This window comes from Salvelinus namaycush, chromosome 24, assembly GCF_016432855.1.
Source record: "Salvelinus namaycush isolate Seneca chromosome 24, SaNama_1.0, whole genome shotgun sequence".
Lineage (NCBI taxonomy): Eukaryota > Metazoa > Chordata > Actinopteri > Salmoniformes > Salmonidae > Salvelinus > Salvelinus namaycush.
In genome coordinates, this window is record NC_052330.1 from 33,869,316 (window position 1) to 33,891,262 (window position 21,947).

At 45.6% G+C, this 21,947-nt stretch overlaps 1 protein-coding gene across 1 annotated transcript; it reads right to left on the minus strand.

The window, feature by feature from the left end:
* Positions 1 to 1,520: 1,520 nt before the first annotated feature.
* LOC120019192 (zinc finger protein 704-like) lies at positions 1,521 to 19,284 on the minus strand. Its single transcript, XM_038962503.1, has 10 exons — positions 19,127 to 19,284; positions 17,675 to 17,827; positions 17,291 to 17,487; positions 16,755 to 16,873; positions 13,203 to 13,405; positions 12,086 to 12,186; positions 10,716 to 11,088; positions 10,094 to 10,201; positions 9,742 to 9,863; positions 1,521 to 5,927 (listed from the first exon to the last, which is right to left on the minus strand). The coding sequence occupies exons 2-10, from the start codon at positions 17,789 to 17,791 to the stop codon at positions 5,816 to 5,818; spliced, it is 1,452 nt and encodes a 483-aa protein (XP_038818431.1). The 5' UTR covers positions 17,792 to 17,827; positions 19,127 to 19,284; the 3' UTR covers positions 1,521 to 5,815.
* Positions 19,285 to 21,947: the final 2,663 nt, after the last annotated feature.

Genomic DNA, 21,947 nt, shown 5'->3' on the forward strand with positions numbered 1-21,947 from the left:
TCTTAGACACAGCGCCGCCACCTGGTGGGAGGAGGTAGTGCGGTAGGATGGCTCTCTTAGACACAGCTCCGAGGTGAGGGCAGGGGAGACGTGACCCTCACACTCCAACAGACACACCTGTGAGCAGACAGAGAAGGACAGGGAGAGGTGTTAGTAGAGTCTAGACTATATGTATGCACTTTAACTTTTTATTTATTTAAAGCTTGAGCGAGTGAGGGGTTGCATTTGTTATTTGCACTGTTCACGGTCTCTGGGTCATTAAACAACTGGTGCTCCGCTTCTTCTCTATTCTGAGAATATACTGTGTGTGTCACTGGGCAGAGAACAGTCGTCACTATCTGGCCAAGTTGCCAAGTTGGAAGCCTTGCCTATTCTACAATTTATCTTCTTAAAATCTGATTTTAAACCTAACCCTATAACCTTAATCCTAAACTTAACCTTTACCTCCAACCTTTGGCTTGCCCTTATTTTTTATTTACACCAAAAAGCTCATTTTAGTTTTCATAAATGTTTACTATATAGCCAATTTAGATTTTGCAGCTTGGCCATATAGTGGGAACCGCAGTGGATCAGCTACCAGACAGTAGGGTGACACTGCCCCCTGGTGTTGGTAGAGTAAATCAGCATCCCAGACAGTAGGGTAACACTGCCCCCTAGTGTTGGTAGAGTAAATCAGCATCCCAGACAGTAGGGTAACACTGCCCCCTGGTGTTGGTAGAGTAAATCAGCATCCCAGACAGTAAGGTAACACTGCCCTCTGGTGTTGGTAGAGTAGATCATGTCCTGTATTTGTCTTCTAGGATACATACCAAACTGAATTTACCACCTATCTGATTTTGACCACAAAAAATAAGGCAAGACGAGAGATATGTGCATGTTATCTTCTTGTTACTGTATGAAACACAGTTTGTCTGCTTGTCTGAAAATACTCAATAACACAACACTATGTTATGGTTTTAGGTTAGAATTTCACCTGTTAGAGATTGATATTGTTTTGCCACGCATACCTTTAGGCAGTATTTATCCAGTACTGTACTGGGGTATGTTAAAGAGTGTGTGTGTGTGTGTGTGTGTGTTTGTGAGTACATGTCTCTCGTTCATACACAAAGAACTTTGTGAATACAGTGTACATTTCTAATGTGTATTATTGTTTAAAAGTCTTTATGAAACCTGTATAGAGAAAAATACAATAAATGAGTTTGCTATTTCTCTTGTGGATTGTCGTTACAGAAAATTGTCAGTGCCCAATATTCTCAGTGGTTATTTTTGTTGATACTTTATTTGAATGTGTTTAATAACATTAGACAATACGTTTTTTTGTTGTTTCATAAGAAGGCTAATATAAAATGTAGTTGTCTAATTGCCTGATCCCTTGGTAGTGGTCCAATAGTAGGATTGGGTTCAATCAATCAATCAATACAGGAAGTGATTTGAATAAAACATTCTAAACTTGACAAGCTTTTTGAAATAATTAGCTTCTTCTCTTCCATTTATTGAGAAATCATTGAGAACACACACAATTTTTTTTAAATTGGAATTTCAGTTTAATTCCTGAATTGACTGCCCAATTCAAATTCACCCCAATACTGTCCAGAAGCTTATACAGACAGAACCATAACGATGATTACCAAGACGGAGAAGAGTAAAATACTGTTATGGAAGGAACTGACTCCATTCAAACCACAACGAGTCAAACCAAATGTAGCTTATTTATCATTATCCTTGTAAAATACATTTCCATAAAATGTGCCAAAACATAACATAAACCTCTGCCTACCTCTCAGGCGGGACAGAAAGACAATCATTTAAAAAGAGACACAAACACAAAATAGTCCAAAGGAAGAACTCATAGATAGCACACCATGTAGAAGTAACAGGTTTCCATTACCTCCGTAGAGACCACAGGGAAAAATGAAATGTTGAAGAAGAAGAGAAAAAACACACAGTGGAAGCTGAGGAAAAATGTTCTCAGTGGAAGGTGAGGATAAATGTTCTCAGTGGAAGGTGAGGATAAATGCTCTCAGTGGAAGGTGAGGAGAAATGCTCTCAGTGGAAGGAGAGGATAGATGCTCTCAGTGGAAGGTGAGGATAAATGTTCTCAGTGGAAGGTGAGGATAAATGCTCTCAGTGGAAGGAGAGGATAGATGCTCTCAGTGGAAGGTGAGGATAAATGTTCTCAGTGGAAGGTGAGGATAAATGCTCTCAGTGGAAGGAGAGGATAGATGCTCTCAGTGGAAGGTGAGGTGAAATGCTCAGTGGTAGGTGAGGATAAATGTTCTCAGTGGAAGGTGAGGATAAATGTTCTCAGTGGAAGGTGAGGAGAAATGCTCAGTGGTAGGTGAGGATAAATGTTCTCAGTGGAAGGTGAGGATAAATGTTCTCAGTGGAAGGTGAGGAGAAATGCTCAGTGGAAGGTGAGGATAAATGTTCTCAGTGGAAGGTGAGGATAAATGTTCTCAGTGGAAGGTGAGGATAAATGTTCTCAGTGGAAGGTGAGGAAAAATGTTCTCAGTGGAAGGTGAGGATAAATGTTCTCAGTGGAAGGTGAGGATAAATGTTCTCAGTGGAAGGTGAGGATAAATGCTCTCAGTGGAAGGTGAGGATAAATGCTCTCAGTGGAAGGAGAGGATAGATGCTCTCAGTGGAAGGTGAGGATAAATGTTCTCAGTGGAAGGTGAGGATAAATGCTCTCAGTGGAAGGAGAGGATAGATGCTCTCAGTGGAAGGTGAGGTGAAATGCTCAGTGGTAGGTGAGGATAAATGTTCTCAGTGGAAGGTGAGGATAAATGTTCTCAGTGGAAGGTGAGGTGAAATGTTCTCAGTGGAAGGTGAGGAAAAATGTTCTCAGTGGAAGGTGAGGATAAATGTTCTCAGTGGAAGGTGAGGATAAATGTTCTCAGTGGAAGGTGAGGATAAATGCTCTCAGTGGAAGGTGAGGATAAATGCTCTCAGTGGAAGGAGAGGATAGATGCTCTCAGTGGAAGGTGAGGATAAATGTTCTCAGTGGAAGGTGAGGATAAATGTTCTCAGTGGAAGGTGAGGATAAATGCTCTCAGTGGAAGGTGAGGATAAATGCTCTCAGTGGAAGGAGAGGATAGATGCTCTCAGTGGAGGGTGAGGAGAAATGTTCTCAGTGGAAGGTGAGGATAAATGTTCTCAGTGGAAGGTGAGGATAAATGTTCTCAGTGGAAGGTGAGGATAAATGCTCTCAGTGGAAGGTGAGGATAAATGCTCTCAGTGGAAGGAGAGGATAGATGCTCTCAGTGGAAGGTGAGGAGAAATGTTCTCAGTGGAAGGTGAGGAGAGATGCTCTCAGTGGAAGGTGAGGAGAGATGTTCTCAGTGGAAGGTGAGGAGAGATGCTCTCAGTGGAAGGTGAGGAGAGATGCTCTCAGTGGAAGGTGAGGAGAGATGCTCAGTGGAAGGTGAGGAGAGATGCTCAGTGGAAGGTGAGGAGAAATGTTCTCAGTGGAAGGTGAGGAGAGATGCTCAGTGGAAGGTGAGGAGAGATGCTCTCAGTGGAAGGTGAGGAGAGATGCTCAGTGGAAGGTGAGGAGAGATGCTCAGTGGAAGGTGAGGAGAGATGCTCTCAGTGGAAGGTGAGGAGAGATGCTCTCAGTGGAAGGTGAGGAGAGATGCTCTCAGTGGAAGGTGAGGAGAGATGCTCAGTGGAAGGTGAGGAGAGATGCTCTCAGTGGAAGGTGAGGAGAGATGCTCAGTGGAAGGTGAGGAGAGATGCTCAGTGGAAGGTGAGGAGAAATGTTCTCAGTGGAAGGTGAGGAGAGATGCTCAGTGGAAGGTGAGGAGAGATGCTCTCAGTGGAAGGTGAGGAGAGATGCTCAGTGGAAGGTGAGGAGAGATGCTCTCAGTGGAAGGTGAGGAGAGATGCTCTCAGTGGAAGGTGAGGAGAGATGCTCTCAGTGGAAGGTGAGGAGAGATGCTCAGTGGAAGGTGAGGAGAGATACTCAGTGGAAGGTGAGGAGAGATGCTCTCAGTGGAAGGTGAGGAGAGATGCTCAGTGGAAGGTGAGGAGAGATGCTCAGTGGAAGGTGAGGAGAAATGTTCTCAGTGGAAGGTGAGGAGAGATGTTCTCAGTGGAAGGTGAGGAGAGATGCTCAGTGGAAGGTGAGGAGAGATGTTCTCAGTGGAAGGCGAGGAGAGATGCTCTCAGTGGAAGGTGGAAGGAACCTGGGGACAGATCAGTTTGCTGTACAGAAGAAGAAGAATCCTGGATGGAGAGCAGTTAAGGGTTAAGTGCCTTGTTCAAGAGTACAACCAGGGATGGATATGAAGCTAGCCCGCTAGTACCGTTCAGACCAGGCTAGTAGGATATGAAGCTAGCCCGCTAGTACTGTTCAGACCAGGCTAGTAGGATATGAAGCTAGCCCCCTAGTACTGTTCAGACCAGGCTAGTAGGATATGAAGCTAGCCCGCTAGTAATGTTCAGACCAGGCTAGTAGGATATGAAGCTAGCCCGCTAGTACTGTTCAGACCAGGCTAGTAGGATATGAAGCTAGCCCGCTAGTACTGTTCAGACCAGGCTAGTAGGATATGAAGCTAGCCCGCTAGTACTGTTCAGACCAGGCTAGTAGGATATGAAGCTAGCCCGCTAGTACTGTTCAGACCAGGCTAGTAGGATATGAAGCTAGCCCGCTAGTAGTGTTCAGACCAGGCTAGTAGGATATGAAGCTAGCCCGCTAGTACTGTTCAGACAAGGCTAGTAGGATATGAAGCTAGCCCGCTAGTACTGTTCAGACCAGGCTAGTAGGATATGAAGCTAGCCCGCTAGTACTGTTCAGACCAGGCTAGTAGGATATGAAGCTAGCCCACTAGTACTGTTCAGACAAGGCTAGTAGGATATGAAGCTAGCCCGCTAGTACTGTTCAGACCAGGCTAGTAGGATATGAAGCTAGCCCGCTAGTACTGTTCAGACCAGGCTAGTAGGATATGAAGCTAGCCCGCTAGTACTGTTCAGACCAGGCTAGTAGGATATGAAGCTAGCCCGCTAGTACTGTTCAGACAAGGCTAGTAGGATATGAAGCTAGCCCGCTAGTACTGTTCAGACCAGGCTAGTAGGATATGAAGCTAGCCCGCTAGTACTGTTCAGACAAGGCTAGTAGGATATGAAGCTAGCCCGCTAGTACTGTTCAGACAAGGCTAGTAGGATATGAAGCTAGCCCGCTAGTACTGTTCAGACCAGGCTAGTAGGATATGAAGCTAGCCCGCTAGTACTGTTCAGACCAGGCTAGTAGGATATGAAGCTAGCCCGCTAGTACTGTTCAGACCAGGCTAGTAGGATATGAAGCTAGCCCGCTAGTACCGTTCAGACCAGGCTAGCAGGATATGAAGCTAGCCCACTAGTACTGTTCAGACCAGGCTAGTAGGATATGAAGCTAGCCCGCTAGTACTGTTCAGATCACACCAGGCCAGTCTAAGTTTGTTCTTAGAAATATTGTATGGCGCATACTTTGGACCCAAATGTTACCCAGGGCAACTAGCCAGTGCCCAAAAGTTCCATCCCTGTGTATAGCTAACTCCTATGGTTGTTGCCATGCTACACAGCAGAAACAGGTCTGGGACGGAAGAGCATCGTAGGCCTACCACATAACACAGTCTAACCTACTAGCTACTAGCACCACCATCGCACACTGACTTACTTCTCAGGTCAACGTATAAAAAACAGAACTTTATTCCTTGAGGGGAAAATAAACAAGGTATAAAAAAAGGAAGTTGTTGTTGTTGATAGCCCACAGGCCCTGATCGTGTCCTCTCTGTTTTAGTCTCTTTCTTTCATCATCCTTCGTTCACACACTCGTTTAGTCTGGGAAGCGCTGGCATGCTTTCTTCCAGCGACAGGCCGTGCACCACTGCTCCTTGCGCTCCACTCCGTACACCTTACGACACTTCTTGGCCTCCCCTCGCCCCTTCCTACAGGGATGATAAACAAGAAACATTTTAGCCTCCCCTCGTCCCGTCCTACAGGGATGATAAACAAGAAACATTTTAGCCTCCCCTCGCCCCGTCCTACAGGGATGATAAACAAGAAACATTTTAGCCTCCCCTCGTCCCGTCCTACAGGGATGATAAACAAGAAACATTTTAGCCTCCCCTCGCCCCGTCCTACAGGGATGATACACAAGAAACATTTTAGCCTCCCCTCGCTCCGTCCTACAGGTATGATAAACAAGAAACATTTTAGCCTCCCCTCGCCCCGTCCTACAGGTATGATACACAAGAAACATTTTAGCCTCCCCTCGCCCCGTCCTACAGGTATGATAAACAAGAAACATTTAGCCTCCCCTCGCCCCGTCCTACAGGGATGATACACAAGAAACATTTTAGCCTCCCCTCGCTCCGTCCTACAGGTATGATAAACAAGAAACATTTTAGCCTCCCCTCGCCCCGTCCTACAGGTATGATAAACAAGAAACATTTTAGCCTCCCCTCGCCCCGTCCTACAGGTATGATAAACAAGAAACATTTAGCCTCCCCTCGCCCCGTCCTACAGGGATGATACACAAGAAACATTTTAGCCTTCCCTCGCCCCGTCCTACAGGTATGATACACAAGAAACATTTTAGCCTCCCCTCGCCCCGTCCTACAGGGATGATACACAAGAAACATTTTAGCCTCCCCTCGCCCCGTCCTACAGGGATGATACACAAGAAACTTTTTTGCCTCCCCTCGCCCCGTCCTACAGGGATGATACACAAGAAACATTTTAGCCTCCCCTCGCCCCGTCCTACAGGGATGATAAACAAGAAACATTTTAGCCTCCCCTCGCCCCGTCCTACATGGATGATAAACAAGAAACATTTTAGCCTCCCCTCGCCCCGTCCTACAGGGATGATACACAAGAAACATTTTAGCCTCCCCTCGCCCCGTCCTACAGGGATGATAAACAAGAAACATTTTAGCCTCCCCTCGTCCCGTCCTACAGGTATGATACACAAGAAACATTTTAGCCTCCCCTCGCCCCGTCCTACAGGGATGATAAACAAGAAACATTTTAGCCTCCCCTCGCCCCGTCCTACAGGGATGATAAACAAGAAACCAAGATGGGGACGTGTGGCAGACTAATAGTATACCTAATATAGAGAAAAGGCTGTGTTAGAGAGAATAAGTTATACATTCTCCATCATGTTTCTTATCTAGCCATCTAATTATGCCCTCTTGTCACATTGGGAGAGGTGTGGAGTCTGTACAGAGAAGAAGATAGACGAGAAAGATAGAGTTATCAGGAATGGAGAGGAGAGATAGTTGAGACATAATGGAGAGGAGAGATAGTTGAGACAGAATGGAGATGAGAGATAGTTGAGACAGAATGGAGATGAGAGATAGTTGAGACAGAATGGAGATGAGAGATAGTTGAGACAGAATGGAGATGAGAGAATAGTTGAGACAGGGGAAAGAGAGATAGTTGAGACATAATGGAGAGGAGAGATAGTTGAGACAGAATGGAGATGAGAGATAGTTGAGACAGAATGGAGATGAGAGATAGTTGAGACAGAATGGAGATGAGAGATAGTTGAGACAGAATGGAGATGAGAGAATAGTTGAGACAGGGGAAAGAGAGATAGTTGAGACATAATGGAGAGGAGAGATAGTTGAGACAGAATGGAGATGAGAGATAGTTGAGACAGAATGGAGATGAGAGATAGTTGAGACAGAATGGAGATGAGAGAATAGTTGAGACAGGGGAAAGAGAGATAGTTGAGACATAATGGAGAGGAGAGATAGTTGAGACAGAATGGAGATGAGAGATAGTTGAGACAGAATGGAGATGAGAGATAGTTGAGACAGAATGGAGATGAGAGATAGTTGAGACAGAATGGAGATGAGAGAATAGTTGAGACAGGGGAAAGAGAGATAGTTGAGACATAATGGAGAGGAGAGATAGTTGAGACAGAATGGAGATGAGAGATAGTTGAGACAGAATGGAGATGAGAGATAGTTGAGACAGAATGGAGATGAGAGATAGTTGAGACAGAATGGAGATGAGAGAATAGTTGAGACAGGGGAAAGAGAGATAGTTGAGACATAATGGAGAGGAGAGATAGTTGAGACAGAATGGAGATGAGAGATAGTTGAGACAGAATGGAGATGAGAGATAGTTGAGACAGAATGGAGATGAGAGATAGTTGAGACAGAATGGAGATGAGAGAATAGTTGAGACAGGGGAAAATAGAGAGAGTTGAGACAGAATGGAGATGAGAGATAGTTAAGACAGAATGGAGAGGAGAGAAAGTTGAGACAGGGGAAAATAGAGAGAGTTGAGACAGAATGGAGAGGAGAGATAGTTGAGACAGGGGAAAATAGAGAGAGTTGAGACAGAATGGAGAGGAGAGATAGTTGAGACAGGGGAAAATAGAGAGAGTTGAGACAGAATGGAGAGGAGAGATAGTTGAGACATAGGGGAATAGAGAGATAGTTGAGACAGAATGGAGAGGAGATAGTTGAGACAGAATGGAGAGGAGATAGTTGAGACAGAATGGAGATGAGAGAATAGTTGAGACAGGGGAAAAGAGAGATAGTTGAGACAGAATGGAGAGGAGGGATAGTTGAAAGAGAATGGAGGAGAGATAGTTGAGACAGAATGGAGAGGAGAGAAAGTTGAGACATAGGGGAAAGAAGATAGTTGAGACAGAGAGGAGAGATAGTTGAGACAGAGAGGAGAGATAGTTGAGACAGAGAGGAGAGATAGTTGAGACAGCGAGGAGAGATAGTTGAGACAGAGAGGAGAGATAGTTGAGACAGAGAGGAGAGATAGTTGAGACAGAGAGGAGAGATAGTTGAGACAGAGAGGAGAGATAGTTGAGACAGAGAGGAGAGATAGTTGAGACAGAGGGGAGAGATAGTTGAGACAGAGAGGAGAGATAGTTGAGACAGAGAGGAGAGATAGTTGAGACAGAGGGGAGAGATAGTTGAGACAGAGAGGAGAGATAGTTGAGACAGAGAGGAAAGATAGTTGAGACAGAGGGGAGAGATAGTTGAGACAGAGAGGAGAGATAGTTGAGACAGAGGGGAGAGATAGTTGAGAGAGGGGAGAGATAGTTGAGACAGAGAGGAGAGATAGTTGAGACAGAGAGGAAAGAAGATAGTTGGAACAGAATGGAGAGGAGAGAGGAAAGGAAAGGTGGAGAGAAGAATAGAGGATAGATAGTTGAGATGGAGGAGAGAAGAAAGGAGAGGATAAATGGTGCTGACTAAAGGAGCAGTGAGCGCGTGACGGGGATGAGAGAGAGAAGAAAGGCAGTCATAGGTAGTTCTAACCTGAAGGAGCAGTGAGTGAGTGACGGGGATGAGAGAGAGAAGAAAGGCAGTCATAGGTAGTTCTAACCTGAAGGAGCAGTGAGTGAGTGACGGGGATGAGAGAGAGAAGAAAGGCAGTCATAGGTAGTTCTAACCTGAAGGAGCAGTGAGCGCGTGACGGGGATGAGAGAGAGAAGAAAGGCAGTCATAGGTAGTTCTAACCTGAAGGAGCAGTGAGTGCGTGACGGGGATGAGAGAGAGAAGAAAGGCAGTCATAGGTAGTTCTAACCTGAAGGAGCAGTGAGCGCGTGACGGGGATGAGAGAGAGAAGAAAGGCAGTCATAGGTAGTTCTAACCTGAAGGAGCAGTGAGTGCGTGACGGGGATGAGAGAGAGAAGAAAGGCAGTCATAGGTAGTTCTAACCTGAAGGAGCAGTGAGCGAGTGACGGGGATGAGAGAGAGAAGAAAGGCAGTCATAGGTAGTTCTAACCTGAAGGAGCAGTGAGAGCGTGACGGGGAGGCTGCTCTCAAGGTGGTTAGCCTGTTGGTGGCACTGCTCTGTTGAAGCCACTGTTCTCCGACACTCACAGACCTGCAGCGACCCGTCATCACCTGTAGGGGGCAGGAGAGAAGGAGTAGAGGGGGAAGAGAAAAGCAAGGCATGTCTTGTAATAAGAAATCATTAAATAGTCACTATTAATATCACATCCGCCTGATGCTCTGACGTTAACCAGGACATAGATGTTAGCCAGATATCACAAGATATTCTGGTTCTGGAGAGACCTGGGAAGGAACGGCTGAGGTTGAGGCTAACCAGGAAGAGGAGAGGAGAGCAGACGTACCTGGGTGTTGTGATGGCTGTGCTGGTTAGAGACGGTGAGAGGGGGAGGGGTCCAACAACAGGGGGAGGGGCTGCAGGAGGACATGGTCACCTGGAGGGGAGCGCAGGCCTGGAGGACAGGAGGACAACAACAGACCAGACATCTCTCAAACTCCTATACATTTATTTTACTGCAATTCTAGTCAAACTCTTTTCAAGATGGCTAGCTGTTTGTTTCTAAACACAACGCATAAGACAAGTCAACAACGCAACATCACTGCCTTGCCATACAAGACAAGTTGGTTGAAATGCGAAACAGAGAAACCAGCCTAAAACCATAAAAAATGAATAAACAATCATGAACTGCAAATGATCTCAACATCCAAAGCACTGACCCTCTACAGGTTAGGGCAGACCCAGTACGCCCTAGAAAGCACTGACCCTCTACAGGTTAGGGCAGACCCAGTACGCCCTAGAAAGCACTGACCCTCTACAGGTTAGGGCAGACCCAGTACGCCCTAGAAAGCACTGACCCTCTACAGGTTAGGGCAGACCCAGTACGCCCTAGAAAGCAGTGGCAATTGTTACTGAGTGGAATATATATGAAATGAGAAAGAGACCAGGGTCAGACCAGGGTCACCTACCTGATAGAGATGGTCTGTCTGTATCTGCCAGGAGGAGCTGGGGGCAGACTGGCTGAGAGGTCTGTGCTGGTATGGGGCTGACTCTGGGCCTGAGCTGGGCCTGGAGCTCCCTGACCCTAAGGAGGTGATCTGAAGACCGGAATCTGGATCAGGGCTTAGAGGGGAGCCACAGGACCCCCAGGGGACGTGAGGGGACGAAGCCGGGAGGTGGGCTGGGGGAAGAGGGGAGACAGGAGAGGGGTCTGGGGGAAGAGGGGAGACGAGAGAGGGGTCTGGGGGAAGAGGGGAGACGGGAGAGGGGTCTGCTGGAGCTTCGCAGGAGATCTTTGTGTAGTAGAAGTCCTCCTCTCTTGGGGACTGCTCCGATCCACTGCTGTAGGGGTGTGCCGGGGTGGGGTGTGTGTGTCGTGGTGGGGTGTGTGTGTGTGTCGGGGTGGGGTGTGTGTGTGTGTGTGTGACGGGGTGGGGTGTGTGTGCCAGGGTGGGGTGGGGTGTGTGTGTGTGTGTGTGACGGGGTGGGGTGTGTGTGTGTGTCGGGGTGGGGTGTGTGTGTGTGCGTGTGACGGGGTGGGGTGTGTGTGTGTGCCGGGGTGGGGTGGGGTGTGTGTGTGTGTGTGTGACGGGGTGGGGTGTGTGTGTGTGTCGGGGTGGGGTGTGTGTGTGTGTGTGCCAGGGTGGGGTGTGTGTGTGTGCCGGGGTGGGGTGCGTGTGTGTGCCAGGGTGGGGTGTGTGTGTGTGCCAGGGTGGGGTGTGTGTGTGTGTCGGGGTGGGGTGGGGTGTGTGTGTCGGGGTGGGGTGTGTGTGTGTGCCGGGGTGGGGTGTGTGTGTGTGTCGGGGTGGGGTGTGTGTGTGTGTGACGGGGTGGGGTGTGTGTGTGTGTCGGGGTGGGGTGTGTGTGTGTGTGTGTGACGGGGTGGGGTGTGTGTGTGTGTCGGGGTGGGGTGGGGTGTGTGTGTGTGTGTGTGACGGGGTGGGGTGTGTGTGTGTGTCGTGGGGTGTGTGTGTGTGTGTGTGTGTGTGTGTGTGTGTATCGTGGGGTGTGTGTGTGTGTGTGTGTGTGTGTGCCGGGGTGGGGTGTGTGTGTGTGTGCCAGGGTGGGGTGTGTGTGTGTGCCAGGGTGGGGTGTGTGTGTGCCAGGGTGGGGTGTGTGTGTGTGCCAGGGTGGGGTGTGTGTGTGTGCCGGGGTGGGGTGGGGTGTGTGTGTGTGTGTGTGTGTGTGACGGGGTGGGGTGTGTGTGTGTGTCGGGGTGGGGTGTGTGTGTGTTAATTTGGAAGGGAGAGACAAAGAGAGGGAGACAGAGTAAGTTAACAATATAATTGGACTACATGCATGTGTTTCTCTAAACCAGATGGCTGAGAGGGGAACTCACCCCAGGTGCAGCACACGGACATGTCTCTTCATCCCAACTGAAGACGTGAGCACCTTGCCACAGCTGGGCCACAGACACCTGTACGCTCCTCTGAAAGAACTCTGTGATCAGGGAGAGAGAGAGGGGGAAGAGGGAGAGAGACAGGGGGGAGAAGGGTAGAGAGGTAGAGAGAGAGGGGACGGGTAGAGGGAGAGAGAGAGGGGGAAGAGGGAGAGAGACAGGGGGGAGAAGGGTAGAGAGGTAGAGAGAGAGGGGACGGGTAGAGGGAGAGATAGGGGGAAGAGGGAGGGAGAGAGACAGGGGGGAGAAGGGTAGAGAGGTAGAGAGAGAGGGGACGGGTAGAAGGAGAGAGAGAGAGGGAAGAGGGAGAGAAACAGGGGGGAGAAGGGTAGAGAGGTAGAGAGAGAGGGGACGGGTAGAGGGAGAGAGACAGGGGGAAGAGGGAGAGAGACAGGGGGGAGAAGGGTAGAGAAGTAGAGAGAGAGGGGACGGGTAGAGAGAGAGAGAGAGAGGGGGGGAAGAGGGAGAGAGACAGGGGGGGAGAAGGGTAGAGAGGTAGAGAGAGAGGGGACGGGTAGAGGGAGAGAGAGAGGGGGAAGAGGGAGAGAGACAGGGGGGAGAAGGGTAGAGAGGTAGAGAGAGAGGGGACGGGTAGAGGGAGAGAGAGAGGGGGAAGAGGGAGAGAGAGGGGGGAGAAGGGTAGAGAGGTAGAGAGAGAGGGGACGGGTAGAGGGAGAGAGAGAGGGGGAAGAGGGAGAGAGACAGGGGGGAGAATGGTAGAGAGGTAGAGAGAGAGGGGACGGGTAGAGGGAGAGAGAGAGGGGGAAGAGGGAGAGAGACAGGGGGGAGAAGGGTAGAGAGAGAGGGGACGGGTAGAGGGAGAGAGAGAGGGGGAAGAGGGAGAGAGACAGGGGGGAGAAGGGTAGAGAGGTATAGAGAGAGGGGACGGGTAGAGGGAGAGAGAGAGGTAAAGAAAAAGAGAGATGGAAGGGAGAGAAAGAGAGACAGAGAGACAGAGAGAGAGAAGAACAAAACAAACCTCATCAGCTACCTCACCGATTCTTCAACTGCCTCTTTCTCTCTCTATCTCCATGGCGACAGCCTCCTCCCCCCTCACCTTTGACCTTGCGGCTGTATGTAGCTCACCCCCCTGCTCCAGCTCCATATGCAGTCCTTCATCTGGGCTGCTGTCCATCTCGGCGACAGAAGGGGACAGAGCGGGACTAACGTTGCCATGGTCCCAGCTCCAGTAGCCACTGCTGCCGCTGTCCGAAAGCTCCCCGCCCCCACACTCCATGTCTCCGCCCCCTGATGATGAACCTAGAGAGACACAGCATGGTGGTCAATATAGTCACTATATAACCATGTTATAGAGACAGCATGGTGGTCAATATAATCACTATATAACCATGTTAGAGAGACAGCATGGTGGTCAATATAGTCACTATATAACCATGTTAGAGACAGCATGGTGGTCAATATAGTCACTATATAACCATGTTATAGAGACAGCATGGTGGTCAATATAGTCACTATATAACCATGTTATAGAGACAGCATGGTGGTCAATATAGTCACTATATAACCATGTTAGAGACACAGCATGGTGGTCAATATAGTCACTATATAACCATGTTATAGACCGCATGGTGGTCAATATAGTCACTATATAACCATGTTAGAGACAGCATGGTGGTCAATATAGTCACTATATAACCATGTTAGAGAGACAGCATGGTGGTCAGTATAGTCACTATATAACCATGTTAGAGACAGCATAGTGGTCAATATAGTCACTATATAACCATGTTATAGACACAGCATGGTGGTCAATATAGTCACTATATAACCATGTTATAGACACAGCATGGTGGTCAATATAGTCACTATATAACCATGTTATAGAGACAGCATGGTGGTCAATATAGTCACTATATAACCATGTTATAGAGACAGCATGGTGGTCAATATAGTCACTATATAACCATGTTATAGAGACAGCACGGTGGTCAATATAGTCACTATATAACCATGTTATAGAGACACAGCATGGTGGTCAATATAGTCACTATATAACCATGTTATAGACAGCATGGTGGTCAATATAGTCACTATATAACCATGTTATAGGGACAGCATGGTGGTCAGTATAGTCACTATATAACCATGTTAGAGACACAGCATGGTGGTCAGTATAGTCACTATATAACCATGTTAGAGACAGCATGGTGGTCAATATAGTCACTATATAACCATGTTATAGGGACACAGCATGGTGGTCAATATAGTCACTATATAACCATGTTAGAGACAGCATGGTGGTCAGTATAGTCACTATATAACCATGTTATAGAGACAGCATGGTGGTCAATATAGTCACTATATAACCATGTTATAGAGACACAGCATGGTGGTCAATATAGTCACTATATAACCATGTTATAGAGACAGCATGGTGGTCAATATAGTCACTATATAACCATGTTATAGAGACAGCACGGTGGTCAATATAGTCACTATATAACCATGTTATAGACACCGCATGGTGGTCAATATAGTCACTATATAACCATGTTATAGAGACACAGCATGGTGGTCAATATAGTCACTATATAACCATGTTAGAGACAGCATGGTGGTCAGTATAGTCACTATATAACCATGTTATAGAGACAGCATGGTGGTCAATATAGTCACTATATAACCATGTTATAGGGACACAGCATGGTGGTCAATATAGTCACTATATAACCATGTTATAGGGACACAGCATGGTGGTCAATATAGTCACTATATAACCATGTTAGAGACAGCATGGTGGTCAGTATAGTCACTATATAACCATGTTATAGATACAGCATGGTGGTCAGTATAGTCACTATATAACCATGTTATAGAGACAGCATGGTGGTCAATATAGTCACTATATAACCATGTTATAGAGACAGCATGGTGGTCAGTATAGTCACTATATAACCATGTTATAGAGACAGCATGGTGGTCAATATAGTCACTATATAACCATGTTATAGAGACAGCATGGTGGTCAATATAGTCACTATATAACCATGTTATAGAGACAGCATGGTAGTCAGTATAGTCACTATATAACCATGTTATAGAGACAGCATGGTGGTCAATATAGTCACTATATAACCATGTTAGAGACAGCATGGTGGTCAATATAGTCACTATATAACCATGTTAGAGAGACAGCATGGTGGTCAATATAGTCACTATATAACCATGTTATAGAGACAGCATGGTGGTCAGTATAGTCACTATATAACCATGTTAGAGACAGCATGGTGGTCAATATAGTCACTATATAACCATGTTATAGAGACAGCATGGTAGTCAGTATAGTCACTATATAACCATGTTATAGAGACAGCATGGTGGTCAGTATAGTCACTATATAACCATGTTAGAGACAGCATGGTGGTCAATATAGTCACTATATAACCATGTTATAGAGACAGCATGGTAGTCAGTATAATCACTATATAACCATGTTATAGAGACAGCATGGTGGTCAGTATAGTCACTATATAACCATGTTAGAGACAGCATGGTAGTCAGTATAATCACTATATAACCATGTTAGAGAGACAGCATGGTGGTCAGTATAGTCACTATATAACCATGTTATAGAGACAGCATGGTGGTCAGTATAGTCACTATATAACCATGTTATAGACACCGCATGGTGGTCAGTATAGTCACTATATAACCATGTTAGAGAGACACAGCATGGTGGTCAATATAGTCACTATATAACCATGTTATAGACACCGCATGGTGGTCAGTATAGTCACTATATAACCATGTTAGAGAGACAGCATGGTGGTCAATATAGTCACTATATAACCATGTTATAGAGACAGCATGGTGGTCAATATAGTCACTATATAACCATGTTATAGAGACAGCATGGTGGTCAATATAGTCACTATATAACCATGTTAGAGAGACAGCATGGTGGTCAATATAGTCACTATATAACCATGTTATAGAGACAGCATGGTGGTCAGTATAGTCACTATATAACCATGTTAGAGACACAGCATGGTGGTCAGTATAGTCACTATATAACCATGTTATAGACACAGCATGGTGGTCAATATAGTCACTATATAACCATGTTATAGAGACAGCATGGTGGTCAGTATAGTCACTATATAACCATGTTAGAGAGACAACATGGTGGTCAGTATAGTCACTATATAACCATGTTAGAGAGACAGCATGGTGGTCAATATAGTCACTATATAACCATGTTAGAGACAGCATGGTGGTCAATATAGTCACTATATAACCATGTTAGAGACAGCATGGTGGTCAGTATAGTCACTATATAACCATGTTAGAGAGACAGCATGGTGGTCAATATAGTCACTATATAACCATGTTAGAGAGACAGCATGGTGGTCAGTATAGTCACTATATAACCATGTTAGAGAGACAGCATGGTGGTCAATATAGTCACTATATAACCATGTTATAGAGACAGCATGGTGGTCAGTATAGTCACTATATAACCATGTTAGAGAGACAGCATGGTGGTCAATATAGTCACTATATAACCATGTTAGAGAGACAGCATGGGGAGAGAGAGAGACAGAGAGAAAGCGAGAGCAAGATGGTTCTGATTTATTGACTAACCTACCTGGTAAAGAGTCATTCTGACTCTGAGGAGAGCTCTGGACCACAGAGCTGCAGGACAGACTGGTCAGAACCATGGCTGCCATGATCTCATCCATCTCCACCGACCCTGGGCTCCAGAAACTGAAGAGGGGGAGGGGGGGGCAATAGTTACAAGATGGATTTAGTCTTGGAGAAACGATCACAATCTCCACCTAAACAGACAACTTAAAGAAGAGGAGCAGATGAAGAACGGAGACTCTGTTGAGGAGTACCAAGATAACAGTTGATGTTGTAAGGTCGTGTGACAAGATGAAGAACGGAGACTCTGTTGAGGAGTATCAAGATAACAGTTGATGTTGTAAGGTCGTGTGACAAGATGAAGAACGGAGACTCTGTTGAGGAGTACCAAGAGAACAGTTGATGTTGTAAGGTCGTGTGACAAGATGAAGAACAGAGACTCTGTTGAGGAGTATCAAGATAACAGCTGATGTTGTAAGGTCGTGTGACAAGATGAAGAACAGCTTTAGACTGAAGGATGCCTACAGCGAGAGAGCTTACCTGTAAGGGGCAGACACAGGGCAGGAGGGTATTGTGGGAGTTGTAGTCTGCCGGGGAGCCGGGGGGTGGGTCCAGACCCTCTCAGTCCTCCCCTGGGGCACGAAGACTGGGCCCTGATGGTTTCTATCCATGATTTTCCTATGACTGTTCCTCTCTGTCAAGTTAGGGGCTTCCTGCCCACAGCACTGCATGTACACCTGCAGACAGACACGGGGACAGAGGTGCAACACTGATAAGATATGGGTGAGACGCAGAGGGGGAGGCACAGTTGAGACAATGACACCTGTACAGCAAAACTGTGACAATACTTTTAGATACCCACAAAATATTGAAATTGAATGATGGATTCCTTCTTCCTATCTCTGCTTGTATGGGTCCACCTACCAGTGTCTCCTGTGTCTCTGCCCCAGGCTGCCTGCTGTCTGTGGGTCTTACTGCTGTAGAGGGACATGACTGTGGTCCTGAAGAAGAGGTCCTGTCCCCTGGTCTCTTGGTTGCCATGGTACTGCTGCTGGTAGAGGCTGGAGTTATGCTATTCTAGAACCATAGAATAAAAGTTATGCTATTCTAGAACCATAGAATAAAAGTTATGCTATTCTAGAACCATAGAATAAAGGTTATGCAATTCTAGAACCATAGAATAGAAGTTATGCTATTCTAGAACCATAGAATAGGTTATGCTATTCTAGAACCATAGAATAAAAGTTATGCTATTCTAGAACCATAGAATAGGTTATGCTATTCTAGAACCATAGAATAGGTTATGCTATTCTAGAACCATAGAATAAAAGTTATGCTATTCTAGAACCATAGAATAAAAGTTATGCTATTCTAGAACCATAGAATAAAGGTTATGCAATTCTAGAACCATAGAATAGAAGTTATGCTATTCTAGGACCATAGAATAAAAGTAATCTCTTCATTGGAAGGAAAGCAGCAAATAATGTTTTTTTTTTGTGCGCATATAAATATGATGTAATGTCTTGGAATGTAAATCACAGCACAAAATGTTTTACTTCAATCATTACTGGTAATTACATGTTTATTATCGGCATCTGCATGTGTAATTACAGTTTCCATCCAACAAAGGAGTGATGTTGCGAAAATTCCTAAAAGTCAATCACACAACCAATGACATCATCCTGTACAGAGAGTGTTTAAAACATTTTTTTGAAGATCCCACACCCCTCGCTGTCTGTCTGACCGAGAGGTAGCAAGTGTGCAGTGTGTGTGGACTCCTGGGTGGCTTTTAGTGGAGCACAATATCCCATTTCTGTTTAATCTAACGTTTATGATTTTAAAACAAAGACTTGTCTTAAACTGCATTATTTGGGGACTGTGCCGATAGGCTAGTAAAGACCCTGGAGGTATAGTCGTCTTGTCCAATAGGCGCTCACTTCCACTAGTAAACAACCCTACTGTGGAGGAGACGGGCGCTCATTGGCCGAGAGCTTCTTTCCAGGCTACACACCCCTTTTTGACAACGTGTTCGGACACGAGTTTCGGCCGGAGCGTTCGAGATGGTGATGGGAATATAGTCATATCCGCTTAATGTTTAATAAAAAGTTGTATAATTTCCCTGAGAATATTGCCATTTTCGTATTAGTCCGAAGTCATGCGTGGTAATAGTGAAAAGAAAATAGAGAAATCTCAAAAAAACACCGATGAACTCAATGAAAACATCTATCCTACCCGGCAACCCAGAACGATTAGGAAATCCCCCCCATTACAAACATGCCCAAACATGTATAAAAAAGCAAACACATCATTAACGTTATTAATATTTTCTAAACATTACTACTATCCTATTTAATAATAAAACATGACGATATTTACCGTTAGAGCGATCGAGATTCTTGTGTCCAGTTTGGAGAGTGAATGAAAGTAGGCGTCTCCACCGGGTCTGCCTTGATGACTACCAGTGAAAGGGTGGTTGGATGGGGACGGATTGCTGGATGCGCTCTGTGAGGATGTGGCTACGTGCGTGCGTATGGTGGAGCAGTGCCGAGTGCGACAGCTGGCCACAGCGCTAGATATCAGACTGCACTGAGACTGCACAAGGGCATATCTGGGTGATAGGTTACGAGATCAAAATTATACCCTCAGCGCTCAGACACAGACAGACGAAGGGAGAACTGCGCCAGAGAAAATAGGCTACATGAAACACAATGACCAGAGATTTGATTTCTTCATATTTTTTTTGATGCGTGTTTTTAATGTGCAGATAGTTTTGTTCAAATATAAATGTTTAAAATGGTTTCCCTGTGCAACGTCATAATAATGGGTTTCCCCCTCTCAATCTCGCAATTTGGAAAATAAACAAACATAAACAAAACATATGAGGTGAAAACACATTGAATGACTTAAATCTATTTGTCATAACCTTAGAATTGTCATAATCTTTTTTTACAACAGACCAGTAGACAATGTAAATGCATCTCTCATCAGTATAGGCCTAAACCTCTATTTTGCACCTTAAAATATGTTGTTTATGTTTAATGTGATATTAGCCTATATGACAATATCGTACAGTGTAGGAGGGGGGGGGGGGGGGGGGGGGGTCCTGAGAGGAGGGGGTAACCTCCCCCACACACATATACAAGAAGAAAGTTGAAGCTCATCTACTGCAAATTCTATACAATTTTAAAACTCTAAAATGCAATTTGGAGAACAGCAAAAACAAGCAAAATTTACACCAGCCATTAAAACGTTGGTTGCTGTAGCTTCATTCACCTCAGTCGATCTTATGCCATGTTACTATGATATCTGAATGAGAAGAACTAACAAAATGAGTGGGTGCCCTGTTTGGTAATTAGGCCATGTTACTATGATATCTGAGTGAGAGGAACTAACAAAATGAGTGGGTGCCCTGGTTGGTAATTAGGCCATGAACACTACACCCTGGCTAGACTAACTAGACTCATTTACCAATCAATATATTTTTTTTTAACTGGCGTGGTCTAATTGAATGAGTGTCAGTAGCTAGTTTTCCATCCAATTGGTGACAGATTTTCATGTAAATATGCTGCACTGAACAAAAAATATTAAACACAACATGTAAAGTGTTGATCCCATGTTTCATGAGCTGAAATAAGAGATACCAGAAATGTTACATACGCACAAAAAGCTTATTTCTCTCAAATTCGTTTACATCCCTGTTAGTGAGCATTTCACCTTTGTCAAGATAATCCATCCACTTGACAGGTGTGGCATATCAAGAAGCTGATTAAACAGCATGATCATTACACAGGTGCGCCTTGTGCTGGGGACAAGAAAAGGCCACTCTAAAATCTGCACTTTTGTCACACAACACAATGCCACAGATGTCTCAAGTTAAGGGAAAATGCAATCTGCATGCTGACTGCAGGATTGTCCACCAGAGCTGTTTACAGAGAATTTTATGTTAATTTCTCTACCATAAGCCAAAGTCATTTTAGAGAATTTGGCAGTACGTCCAACTGGCCTCACAACTGCAGACCACGTGTAACCGCACCAGCCCAAGACTTCCACATGGCTTCTTCTGTGTGATCGTCTGAGGGTGGAGGGCGTGGTGCTGTGGAATATTTCTGTCCCTTTTGTGGGGGGAAACTTTTCTGATTGGCTGGGCCTGGCTCCCCAGTGTATGGACCTAATGAATTTATTTCAATTGACTGATTTCCTTATATGAACTGTAACTCAGCAAAATCTTTGAAATTGTTGCATGTTGCGTTTATATTTTTGTTCAGGATAAAATATGCATAAAACAATATGTGCATTTTCCCACCAGATTTTCATCAAATTGACCCGTTGCAGATAAAGGCTGTGCGTGATGATGTAGTGCACATAAAAATACAAGTTAAATGTGTTTCCATCGCATTTTCAACTCTACTGATGATTTTCTCACAAAAAAATGTGCACTATATACACTGCTCAAAAAAATAAAGGGAACACTAAAATAACACATCCTAGATCTGAATGAATGAAATATTCATATTAAATACTTTTTTCTTTACATAGTTGAATGTGCTGACAACAAAATCACACAAAAATTATCAATGGAAATCAAATTTATCAACCCATGGAGGTCTGGATTTGGAGTCACACTTAAAATTAAAGTGGAAAACCACACTACAGGCTGATCCAACTTTGATATAATGTCCTTAAAACAAGTCAAAATGAGGCTCAGTAGTGTGTGTGGCCTCCATGTGCCTGTATGACCTCCCTACAACGCCTGGGCATGCTCCTGATGAGGTGGCGGATGGTCTCCTGAGGGATCTCCTCCCAGACCTGGACTAAAGCATCCGCCAACTCCTGGACAGTCTGTGGTGCAATGTGGCGTTGGTGGATGGAGCGAGACATGATGTCCCAGATGTGCTCAATTGGATTCAGGTCTGGGGAACGGGCGGTCCATAGCATCAATGCCTTCCTCTTGCAGGAACTGCTGACACACTCCAGCCACGTGAGGTCTAGCATTGTCTTGCATTAGGAGGAACCCAGGGCCAACCGCACCAGCATATGGTCTCACAACGGGTCTGAGGATCTCATCTCGGTACCTAATGGCAGTCAGGCTACCTCTGGCGAGCACATGGAGGGCTGTGCGGCCCCCCAAAGAAATGCCACCCCACACCATGACTGACCCACTGCCAAACCGGTCATGCTGGATGATGTTGCAGGCAGC

Bases quoted from the DNA above. Each gene is read 5' to 3' on its own strand.
- LOC120019192 (XM_038962503.1), bottom strand. From the start codon at position 17,791: ATGGCAACCAAGAGACCAGGGGACAGGACCTCTTCTTCAGGACCACAG. The intron at 16,874-17,290 runs GTAAGCTCTCTC...CCCCCTCTTCAG, and splicing joins CCTGTGTCTGCCCCTTACAG to TTTCTGGAGCCCAGGGTCGG. The intron at 13,406-16,754 runs GTAGGTTAGTCA...GTGTCTCTCTAG, and splicing joins TCAGAATGACTCTTTACCAG to GTTCATCATCAGGGGGCGGA.